General features: G+C 45.7%; 1 protein-coding gene across 5 annotated transcripts in view; it reads right to left on the reverse strand.

The window, feature by feature from the left end:
• Positions 1-12,431, reverse strand: part of DNAAF9 (dynein axonemal assembly factor 9) — a 115,678-nt gene that overhangs the window by 5,608 nt on the left and 97,639 nt on the right. For 3 of the 5 annotated variants that reach the window (XM_087818842.1, XM_016212082.2, XM_087818844.1), the window contains 5 exons: positions 9,546-9,681; positions 6,303-6,389; positions 3,041-3,147; positions 2,639-2,713; positions 575-780 (listed from right to left, as the gene is read on the reverse strand). In XM_087818842.1, the coding sequence (XP_087674968.1) occupies positions 575-780; positions 2,639-2,713; positions 3,041-3,147; positions 6,303-6,389; positions 9,546-9,681 (611 nt within the window). Of the gene's footprint in view, positions 1-574; positions 781-2,638; positions 2,717-3,040; positions 3,148-6,302; positions 6,390-9,545; positions 9,682-12,431 lie in introns of those variants that run through there. The other 2 variants (XM_087818843.1, XR_015714809.1) reach the window with 2 other exon arrangements.

The following is a 12,431-nucleotide window of genomic DNA, read 5'->3' on the forward strand; positions in this document are numbered from 1 at the left end:
AACTCCAGTCTGATGTGGTTTTTTTGTGTGGTATTGGGCTAAAGATGCTTGTGTGCATCTACAGGCAAGCCTCCTCTTCCCCAGCACCTGTCTCCAGGGCCCTGGGCTCACTGCATCCATGCTTGGAGTGTTGATTTGCAAAAGGCTCCAAGCATATCTTTGTTGTTAATTCCTTTCTGTAGAGAAAGCCCAAGAACAGGCGATTCTGGGCTCAGAACAGAAGTGTCTCTGAATTAGGTTCAGCTAAGAAATGACATTTTGAGTTTGGAACACCAGTGTGACCCAGGGTCCACATGGAACAAGTAGGTTTCTCCCAGCTAAACCACCTGATAACTCCAGTCTGCCTTTGAAAGCAGAATTGGAAATGGCTGTGAAAACAAGTCTGCCTTGAGTTTGCCCCAAGTGGCTGCCTCCCACTCTCTTAAGTGTCTCTGAAAGTGTTGGCTGAGCCTGAGGGGTGGGCCAGTGGGGAGGCACCAGGGAAGCTGTGGAAGGGCTTCTGCCTCAAGGCCAGCAGTGCTCTGAGGTATGCTAGCCACATCTGTGCCAGGTTTTTCTGGGCTTCAAAAACCACCTGCTTGGCAGACTGCCGCAGCCAGTCCTTGACGCTATCTTCCTTCAGGGAGCAGCCGATGAACACAAGGTAGCACTCCTGCTGCCCGCTGCTGTCTTGAGGTGTGCCTCGGGAGTTGGGTGGTGGTGTGGGTCCCTCTAAAACTGGTACGATGCTCAAGGAATTGGCCAGAGTGTTGTGGCAGACCTCCATGGTCTTCTCAGAGTCTGCAAGGAGAACACATGTCAGTCCCTGAGACAATGCCCCAGAAGGATAAGGCTATATTAAAACTGACACAGGGCTGATGGTCAGGGACAGACTCATGAGACATGTGCAGGAAGGAGAAATGACATGACTGGGGGCAAATTAGAAAGGATGAAGTGAGAGAGGGAGGAGCAATATAAGGGAGGAGCAATATAAGTTTCTAGGTTGGCTGATTCAGTGACCAGGTGGACGCCACAAGAAGAGGACTATAAGAGAAAAGTGCCCTTCCCCTTGGTAGAGGTGGAGCGGTGGGTCTCCACAGAGGCCTGAGAGGCCAAGGGAGGAAGGCGTCAACAGTACAAGTGCTATAGGAAGGTCGCCTGGATAGGGAAATAAAAGAGTGGACCGGGTTTACGGGCTGAGGAGCTGGGCTATGACTGACTGGAGACATGAGAACAGGTCAAGGTATCCCTGAAAGGCAGGGTGAGGGAGAGATCCAAAATGAAGAGAGATTAACTCTGAACAAGAAAGGGGTCAGGAGTAGGTGTAAATAAAGAAGCAAAGGAGCTGATGATGGGGGAGAGGGCAGATGACAGCATTCAGACCTCCGAAGCAGGTAGGAGTTGTCGGCTGGTGCCCAAGGGAAGTGGGCTTGAGCAAGGGGCTGAGGAGGGGGCCAAAGTTTCAGATTCAATAATATAAATTAGGCCAATGGTATAGGTTAAGGACCTTGAAAGACTCTTTTTTACAGGTTATGTTATCTAATTCTTCCATCTGAAGACCCAGATGGTTCCATGCTTACAACTCTCACTGGCTCCCTATAGCAGACACTGGTGGTTGCCTGCCCAGCATCCCCCTCTCCCTCCAATACCAATTCTCCATGGGTCCTGGGTCCTGGGTCCTGGAAGGCATAGCAACTCAATCTTGGCCAGTGAGAGAAGTCTGCTGAAGAACTGGGAGGAGGCACTTCAGCAAGGGTGTCTGCACTGATAGACACCCACAGGAAGAGCCAGCCTCTCCACTGGCTGGATGTTGTGTCTGGATTTGACACCTAGACCTGTACCACTACCTGGCAACCATGACGGGTGGTTACCTGAGGACAAGCTGAGACCAAGAATGGAAGAACACAGAGACACACATGACCTGTGTCCTCAGTGGGCTTGCTATGCTGCCTGACCTCTTGCTTCTTGTTATGTAGGTAACACCTGCTAGCTGAGTTGGCGTTTTCTGTTACAACAGCCAACGACACCCTAACAGACACAGCCCCTCTCCCCCCCAGGCTCCAGACACAGTAAACCCTTTGGTTCCTGAAGTGTGACCTTTTGCCTCAGGCCCACAGCACGTGCTGTGCCTTTCTTTTCTCTGGAACAGTCTCCCCCTCCTCAATGTTGAGTTGAGCAACTCTTTCTTGTTCTGAGGCCTTCCCTGACCCCCAGCTTAGAATAGACAGACTTCAGGTCTGGAGGACTCCAGAGGTCTAAGGCTGATAAACAGGCCTACTGGACAGAAGGAAGGAGAGGGCAAGTGACTTTGACAGGAACATATAAGAAGCTGGAGATCTCAGTGTTCGGGCAGCTCCTGGTGATAGGTCTAGAAAAAAGCCATGAATGATGGTTTGAGTCTCTGGAACAAGGAAGTCAAGGACGGTGAGGAAAGGCCTGGGCAGGCCATCCAGGAGGACAGAGCCTCCAGTGTGGAGCAGAAGGACCTGAAGAGAGGTGGGCCCTTGGTAGAGAGGGGTGGTCAGAAGATCCCAATGGTATAAGGCCCATAGGGGAGGGTTTTTCAGAGAGAGTCTGAGAGGCATCAGTGGTCTGCAGAGCAGCAGTAGAGGCTATGAACTCCACAGTGCAGGGCTCCCAAATCCAACCCCCCAGTTACCTGAAAACTTCACTTTGCCCAGGATGTGGTAGATGTTTCCAGAGAAGGGACTTGGCTTCATGGAGGACTGAATTGCTGGTGGAGGAAGAGGACAGGATTGTCACCCACCTGGGGGCAGAGGCCAAATTCAGGGTGGCACAGCTGGGAGGGTTAGGGACTGGGAAGGGATCTTACTCTAGGGTCCAGGATTTATAGACTCTGTGCCCACCCGTTCCTCCCCAGTTGCTCTGCCATTGTTTCCAGTGGAGGGGGATTCCGGCATCCTCAAATCCCTCTGCCTGTTTTCAGACCCCAATGGAGAGGAGAAGAAACAGCACACAATACTAAAATGGTGCCAGGAAGCAGAAACAAATCTGGGCATTCTTTTACTGGGGTCTGGGATATGTCCCAGCCAGGGCTTACCTTTACATTTGGCCACAAAGCGAGTCTTCTCCAAGGGACGACCAAACCATACACAGATCTGAACCATTAGTGGAAAGACTGATCCAGTATCAAATTTACCTTCATTCCTTAAAAAATTATAAGTACAAGTATTGGGGCTTTGAGTGCTATATACTACTTGGGAATGAATGACATATTATTTATTCTATAATATTTGAAATATTCGATAATAAGAATATTGGGAAGAATGGTTGGGAAGAACGGTTGCATCATTAGAGCAGGGAACTTCACCTCCTTTAGACTAGCAGTCTCCTGAAGTCAAAGACCCCTTCTACCTTTGAAGCCTGCCAGTGTCCTACCTGAGACTTTGGTACTTCCTAGTACCCTTGGAGCTCTTCCTTGGGATCCCCTTCCATTCTTTCAAGGGCTACAACTATGCCCCACCATTGTTGAGCACAGCCTAACAGACTGTATATTCCGTTGTGTACACTCTCTCCAGAAGGAACTAAAGGGCTGGGGTATCTCTGCACTGTTGATGTTTCTAGCTCTCTTTCTCTTCCTTCCTCTCTCTGAAATCAATTTTTTTAAAAAAGAAAAAAAAGAACATGGCCATATTCAGAGCATATAAAAAACAACTACTTATTATCGAGTATTTCAAACATAAGTAGAGACAGAAGGGCAGCATGAACCCCATCAGCCAGCTTCCAAAGTGATGGAACTGTCATTTCTTCTTTTGAATTATTTCCTTCAGAGGAATCCCCATGATTGAAATCAGTTCAGGAAAGGGTGTACCCATCTCTCGGGTAATAATTTATACCACCCCCAGCAGTAGATGAGTATTCCAGTTCCACAAGAATTCCCCCAGTAAAAGTTACTATAGATATTTTTGGTTAAATGTAGTAGTATCAATCAAAATAATAATGAGGCATCATTTTATATTTCTGAATATTGCTGATATGGAATTCTGACCATGGCTGCCATCTATACTTGATCCTAAGTGAACTGTTCACATCTACATGGACTGGGTTATTTTTCTTAACTAGCTAAACAAGCTTCTCAAATATTATATTAACCCCTTGCCACATTTGAAGCAATCATTTTCCTCCAGTCTATTGTATTTTCTCATTAGTTTTCTTTTTTTAAAAATAGCACTGCAGTTTTAAATTTTATATTGTTGAAAGTATCTTACTCTTTGTGATTTCTTTTCTTTTTTTAATATGTTTTTATTGATTTCAGAGAGAAGAAGGGAGAGGGAGAGAAAGACAGAAACATCAATGATGAGAGAGAATCCTTGATCGACTGCCTCCTGCATGCCCTCTAGTGGGGATCGAACCCAAAACCTGTACATGTGCCCTGACTGGAAATTGAACAGTGAGTGACCTCCTGGTTTATAGGTCAGTGCTCAACCACTGAGAAACACCAGCTGTGCTCTGTGATTTCTTAAAGTTGGGTAGTGGCATAACATTTTTACAACACTGCCATGTTCTTTTGGCCCTCCCCCAACCCAGTCATTTGGATACCATGGGTTTCTGTGGCTTCTGTGCTCAGAGCCCAGATCTTTTGGAAAATTTGGAGGGGCTGAGGGAAGAGAGAAAGGTTTCCTCCAAGACTAGAAACAAGCCCTTCTCCCAGGGAGGTGGGGGTGGGGTCGATGAGAACAGAGAGGGCTGTAGAAGAGGAATGGCTGAGAATCGTCACAGCATAGAAATGAACACATGCTGGAGCTAAAGTCCATTCACTATGAGGTGGTGGCCCTGACTCAAGTAGGGAAGGGAGTAATGTATTGGGATGAGTAGGAGTCTGATGGCTGCCACCTTTTTAAAAGTCTAAATTATCTGAATCCAAGTGAGGAATTCAGAAGGGAGGGCCTGAAAGGTGCTTTTAAGGCCCCTCCATCTCTGATTCTCTACAAGGATTGACTTTCCTGATAAAGGGAAGGTTTCAGACTCCAGACTCACAGAGTCTTCTAATGAACTACTCATAGCCAGCTCTTTCCTGGATCAGTCTGCCTTCAGGAAAGTCTGTATCCAGAGCTCGGTTCACAAGCCCAGAATGAGTCAGTATGGAATAGAGGAGGGGTGCTTCCCTAGGCACCAGGTGCAGACAGAAGTCTCAGGCCCAGGCCCACAGTTGTGGGCAGCAAAAGGCTCCATATCTGCTGCCACCAGAAAGAAGGGTTTCACCCAGAAGTTCTGTCACTTTCTTTTTAGCTAAGATACAATTGTCTTGTTCAAGCAAAAGGTATGACTGAAAGACTAAATTTTACCTTTTTGTTTTGTTTTTTTAATCTTTATTGTTGAAAATATTACAGATGTCCGCTTTTTACCCCCACTGATCCCCTCCAACCCACATCCACCCCACCCCCAGGCCTTCCTCATACCAATGTCTTGTTTAATTACTATTATTTTTCTTTAATCCCCACCCAAGGCTATTTTTTCCATTGCTTTTCAGAGAGAGAAGGGAGAAAGAGAGAGAGAGAGACATCAATGTGAGAGAGACACACTGATTGGTTGCCTCCTGCACATGCCCTGACTACGGCTGGGGATCAAGCCTGCAACCGAGGTATGTGCCCTTGGCCAGAATCGAACCTGGGATCCTTCAGTCCACAGGCCGACACTCTTAATCACTGAGCCATACCAGCTAGGGCTTAATTTTTATTCATTTACATTTTATTAAATAGCCAAATGTGGCTGGTGGTTACCGTATTGCTGTGCAGTCTTAGAACAATGTGTGTAAGTGCTCATGAGCTGCTGGTATTAGTATGATTACAGTGTACTTTGCAGCCTCTTTCCTTCTCTTCTTCCCTCTGGAGGAGAGGGTCACAGGCTGGGAGGCCGCCACCAGAGAAGAAACATCTCCTGGTCCCCATGGCAGGGAACTTTCCTGTCAGGTGGGAACCTTAGAGGGCTGACTGTATTCTCAGGAGTGACTCTCACCTAGGAAGGTTACAACTCCTTGGCTTCCTGCCAGCCTCCTCACCCTCCCTAGAGGCCAGAGGAAACAGGATACTGCTGTGCCTGGTGCCCGCAGGATGTCTCCCCAAGTCTCAACATGCAGCAAGGCTTCCAATTTGGAGCCCAAGATGGGGAGCACTGGGTTCCTGGAAAAGCCAGCTGCTGTTGGGACATGGCACGTCGTTCCAGCTGACATTGTCAACCTTATCAGACACACCTGGTATTTTCTGTTTGTCTCTCTCTCTCTCACTCTCTTTTGTTTTGCTGCAAATAAATAAATTATTGGGTTTATAAAGAAATCTTAGCTACTTTTCAATGATGATACTTGCCAGCCAGGGTACATTAAATATCGAGATCGTAGCATCTGAGGAGTTGAAAAACTGTTTTCTGACAGAATCAGCTCAATGTCTTCATTCCTTTAAAAAACATATAGAAAAAAAAAACCAGATTCATTAGGACTATCAGTCTTAACCTGCACATTTTGCTTTCTGTCTCCACTGTCCCCATATACACATATAAGCACAGATGCATACTTTTTTTTCCTGTAATTTCATCCTTAAATATTTCCGTATGTATCTCCTAAGAACAAGGACATTCTCTTACAGAGCCACAATACTATTATCACACCCAAGGAATTTAATACTGTGGACCAGCAGGACTAGTATCACCCGGGAGCTCATTAGAAATGCAGAATCTCAGGCCCCATTCCAGGCCTACTGAATCAGAATCCTCATTTTATAAGATCCCCCAAGAGATTCACATGCACATTAAAGTTGGAGAAGTACTGATTTAGTATACATCCATTTAAAAATGTTCCCTTTTGTGGGGGAAAGGGGACCCAGGATCAAATCAAGGGTCACCTACCCAATTTACAATCTTTATTTTCCTTGAATCTGGAACAATTCCTCTAACTTTTTGTTTGTTTCTCATGACATTAACTTTTTTTTTTTAATTCCTCACCTGAGGATATTTTTCCCATTGCTTTTCTGAGAGAGGGGAAGGGAGACAGAGAGGGAGAGAGAAACATTGATGTGAGAGAGAGAGAGATTCATTGGTTGCCTCCTGCACGCACCTCGACCTGGGCTGGGATCGAGCCTGCAACCAAGGTATGGGCCCTTGGCCAAAATCGAACCCAGGACCCTTCCGTCCTCAGGCTGATGCTCTAACCGCTAAGCTAAACCTGCTAGGCATGACATTAACATTTTTTTACAAAAAATGTATCTTTATTGACTTCGGAGAGAGGAAGGGAAAGGGAGAGAGAGAGAGAGAAACATCAATGATGAGAGAGTCATTGATTGGCTGCCTCCTGCACGCGCCTTACTGGGGATTGAGCCCACAACCCGGGCATGTGCCCTGACCAGGAATCAAACCCATGATCTCCTGGATCCTAGGTTGATGCTCAACCTCTGAGCTACGCCGGCCAAGTGACATTAACATTTTTTAAGAGTACATGCCAGCTGTCTTGTGTCCCACAACCTGGATTTGTCTGGTTGTTTCCTCATGATTAGACTCAGTTAAACCTCTTTGGCAAGATTAATTCCCAGGTGATGTTGTGTCCTTCCCGCAGCATCACAGAAAGGAGGCATATGATGCCAGTTTGTCTCATTAGTGGCCTTGCTAAGTTTAATTACTTGGTCAATGTGAAATCTACGGCACCACCCCATCTTCCTCATTGTGAAGGTACTTTCCCTCTTTGTGAGTAGTAAATAGTCTGTGGAGTGATACTCTGAGACTGGTGAATATTCTCTTCCTCAACAATCTGTCAACCACATTGACGACTCTTCCCTAAATCAAGTATTATACTAAAGGTTACAAGGTGGTGACTTTCTAGTTCTAGAAATCCTTATTTACTTGTTAGCATTCTTCTGTTAAAAGAGATTTACTGTCCTGCCCATTTCCATTATTTTAGTATCAAATAGACTCATTTATTCCATGTGCTATAAATCCATTATTATCATTGTTCTCACTTATGCTCAAGTTATCCCACATTTGGCTAATGAGAGTTTCTTAAGCTAGCTCCCATATCCTTTCGGCATATTGACACTAATCTTTGCTTTCTTGGCATAAAATGTACCAGGCTCACCTTGCACTTTCCCTGCCCTAGACCTGCAAACAGCCAATTCTCCAAGGAATCCTGATACCTTACAGTGGATTGGTACATAGAAACCAAGATCTACAGGTAGGGGTGTTTATTGTAACTGTGGTATTAGTATTTCTGGTCTCTTTCAGTGGAAAGAGCTTGTAAATATACGTTTTTGAAATAATAAATCTACACTGAATCCCCCCAAATTTAAATCCAACATTTATAGGATTTTTCCTCACCTTTCCCATTTCATCTTTATACTCTCCCTTTTCTAATCAGTGATATTGTCTGGAATCAGGATTCCAACAGAGGACTATGTTCAAAAGTTACTTGAATTATTTTGTGTTTGCATGGTTGTTATTACTTTGACATACAGATGGATTCACTTTTTTTGTTTCTATTTTGATTTTTCCCTCCTTGTTGATTTTAATTTTTGAATATGTAAAATATTTGCATTGATCAAAAGTCAAAACTATATAAAAAGCACACACCTTCTGGTATCCTTACTGAGCAAACAAAATTGATACACAACCAGATGTTTTCATACTCACACATACAAAGTCACCAATTCTCTATTTTTAGTTGTAATTTGGACCCAAGTCCATGAAGTAAAAAGATAATTTCTCTATGTCCTCTATGTCATTTTTCTTACATGTTAACACAGGAACTTTGAGGAATTCCTGACGTCCATTCCTGAATGGACGAGATGTGAATGCATCAAAACAAAGTATGTCCTGCCCTGGCTAGTAGCTCAGCTGGTTAGAGCGCTGTCCTGATAGCCAAGGTTGCGGGTTTGATCCCTGGTCAGGGCACATAGTAGAATCAACCAACGAATGCATAAATGCCTGGCTGGAGTGGCTCAGTGGTTGAGCATTGACCCATGAACCAAGAGGTCACTGGTTCGATTCCCAGTCAGGGCACATGCCCGGTTGCAGGCTCCATTCCCAGTAGGGGGCGTGCAGGAGGCAGCCGATCAATAACTCATCATTGATGTTTCTCTCTCTCTCCCTTCCTCTCTCTGAAATCAATAAAGACATATTAAAAAAAAATTTGCCTGGCCGGGTGTGGCTCAGCGGTTGAGCATTGACCTCGGATCCTGGAGATCGCAGTTTGATTCCTGGTCAGGGCACATGCCCGGATTGCAGGCTCAGTCCCCAGTGGGGGGCTCGCAGGAGGCAGCCAATCGACGTTTCGCTCTCACACTGATGCTTCTCTCCCTCTCCCTCTACCTCTCTAAAAATCAATCAAAAAATCTTTTTTTTTTTAATTTAAAAAGACCAAAAAAAAAAAAAAAAAAAAAAATCTCAAAATAAGCCAGGATACTGACACACAGGGTCCTTTTGGTGATTTACACAGCATCAAAAGCACGTCTATAAATGCTCAGGTCTTAGACACAGTGAAAAGACCCTGTGATGTATTACCAGAGGGTATCTGCTGTATCTGAGAAGGTGCCTGATCCTGTGGGGTGAAGTGAACTGTATAAATTTACCTGGTAACAATCCCATTTTCTGCAAGAATGAAGGCTGCGGTAGGATTGGCAGCCCTGATGAGGCTTTGCAGCTGAACAAGGAGAGGGTGCCTCTGCTCCGTGGTATGACTGGTAAACACCACATTACTCACCAGGCCTGGGGAATAAAACCAAGAACAGTTCACCTTCAGAGTCTTGACTGGAGCTGAGGGGTCACACAAATGTGGGCCCTTGCTTCCTCCCCTTATTGTCTTTTCCAGTAGCCCCCTTGTGTAGACACCCTGGCCCCCAACACCAACAGATACAGCCATCATTCTGTTCCCCTTTCTGTCACTGCCACCTCTTGGAGTGAACGGCCTCAATACTGTACCTGCCTCACTTCCTAACCTCCTATCTTACTAATTCTGCTTTCCAGCTGATACCCTGAACTTCTTCATCAATGGGCCCTTTCCGTATCCCGTTAGATGGAAACAGTAACACGAACCTCCAGGTTATCAGTAAAATGCTCATCACAGGGCCTACAGATACTGAGAACTCATTAAATGCAACTTGTTCCCATCACTACCACCACCATCACTGTTAGCTGAGCACCAGCCTGAGATAGGACTTGTACATGTACACAGAGCGGCCTGGACTGATCCATTCCTCACACAGACAGAGGTGGCTGTGACAGAGGCCTCGGCCACATAAACCAGCAGGAAGCCAAGTCATGTGACTTCCATCAGCCTAGGCTGCTGAGTCCATGTCAGATGAGTGACCATCACTAGTTTAAGGCAACTTCCAGGAACCCTGGCCCCTGCCTCTGATCTGAGGCAGAAGTTAGTGATACTTCCTTCCTCTCACCACTCATAAGAAAAGTGTTCCAAAATGCTAAGCACTGAATCTAACCTTATAAATCATCTGGATGCACTCTATTCATGACCAGGGAAGAGGGATTAGGAGCTTCATGCCAATGGTTGCATATTACAATGGGGGAAGGGCACATACAAAGGCTACGCAGATGTCAGGAGTTAGAACTCACTTGATGAGCACAGAGCTGCTTCCTAAGTGCTTATGGACCATTTGGGGGTCTATCAATTCCTTGGTCCGAGACACGGGTCCTACTCTTCTCAGGAATGTGTAGGTGTTTGACTCAGTGTAAGTCAAACTTAGGCAGATATGGTCCATCTTTCTCTGCACAGTGCTTGAGAGATCTCTAAGGATTCAACGGTATTTCCTCAATGGCTTTCCCTGACTTCCAAGTGGTGAGTGCAGCTCTGCTTCCTCCTCTGGTCACTTGGTAAAAGATACACTGACTGCCCGGTTCCCCAAACCTGGGCTGTGGAGGCCCCTGAGTCCTCCTCTTGGCCCAGTGGGTGCTAAACAGCTCTTGGATCCATCACCACTCTCAATCCCTGCCACCACTGGCCTAGTCTAGACCACCACTCCCTTCACTACATCATTGAAACAATTCATTCTCCCTATTGTAGTCAGAGTAATCTTTCAAAAGCATAAATCTTATTGTATCACTTCTCTACTTAAAATATTTCAATGCATTCCAAATTACTGTGAGGCCAATATCTTAACCTCTTGGCCTGCTTGACCTGTCTGCCATGCTGCACTTCCTCAGTGCCCTGGGTGTGCTCTGGTCATTGTCAGGCACTTCACTCTTGCTGTTCCTTCTACTCGAAACCATCTTTCCCCTCCTTTTTGTCAGCGCAACTCCTTGTTCAGGTTGTAGACAATTTGAATAGAACCTCTTCCTGAAGCCCTCCCTAATCCCCCAGGAATGAGTTAGAGCAGGCTCTGGACAAAGATTTGCTGAGTAAATGAATCAAGCGTAAGAAAAGATTCATGCCACTTGACCTCTGAAGGCAGCTGCCATAGCAGCTATGCTATGGGCACTCACATGCCAAAATATTTCCCACAGAAAAGTCAGTAAATTCCATTCATAAGACAGCCATCTGAAAAGGTTTCTAAGGCTATTGGTATATACATATTTTTGGTATAAAATCCATAAAGCACAAAAAGGTACTCAGTACAAAGTTTCTTCCTCCCTCCTCTGCACCCTGAGCCCTCGCAGCCCTCCCAAGAGGCAAGCACTGACAGCTGGTATGGGGTAGGCTTCTCAGTCTACGCATATACAAATATATACGAATACACAGAATCACATCTTTTAAAAAGCTTCTACCCCACTCAAAACCTCTATTGTCAAGGCCTCCATGTAAGACCTAGTTTTGGTTACACCACGATTAGAAATTCAAATGGAGAATATGCTAGCATTTTGTTTATTCCATTTTAAAAGGTTCTTCACATGCCCTTTCTGTTCAGAAGCTGTAACATCAAGATGGACTATCTTCAACCTGTATTTTGTTAATCAGTGTCACCCCAATAAAATCAATAAAAGGAAAAGAAAAAGATGCACCATCTTCAGCCAGAGAGCCAGGGAAGCCTCCTAATGAAGGTGACACTGGTGGTGCCTGTGCTCCCATTCCCACTTAGGAAGATCACTCTGGAAACTGCGGGGGAGATAGGAAGCACAGCCTGGTGAGCCTAATGCCAGAACCCCATGCTCTGGTGCAGCCACAGGAAGTGACTGGGGCCTCTGGAAACTAAGTGAAGCAAGGTGAGGAGGCCAGGCTCAGAATGTGGCACAGTGGGGAAGCAGGCAGGGTTCTAGAAGGCTCAGCACATTCCAGAGATGGCAGATACAGGAGCCGGATCCTGCAAGAGGCCTGTGAGATTCCCAGGGGTGGAAGACAAGAATAGCTGTGGTGGATCTTGCAGTGAGGAGCCGGGAAAGGCTGAGTAAAGATCAATAAAGGCCCCAGGATTCTGTCTAGTATCTTCTTGGTAAAAAGAAACTGGTCAGGCTAGTGCAAATATGCCAATCTATGCAGTGTATATTACCAGGGTCACAAACACAGG

This window comes from Miniopterus natalensis, chromosome 7, assembly GCF_054644295.1.
Source record: "Miniopterus natalensis isolate mMinNat1 chromosome 7, mMinNat1.hap1, whole genome shotgun sequence".
NCBI lineage: Eukaryota > Metazoa > Chordata > Mammalia > Chiroptera > Miniopteridae > Miniopterus > Miniopterus natalensis.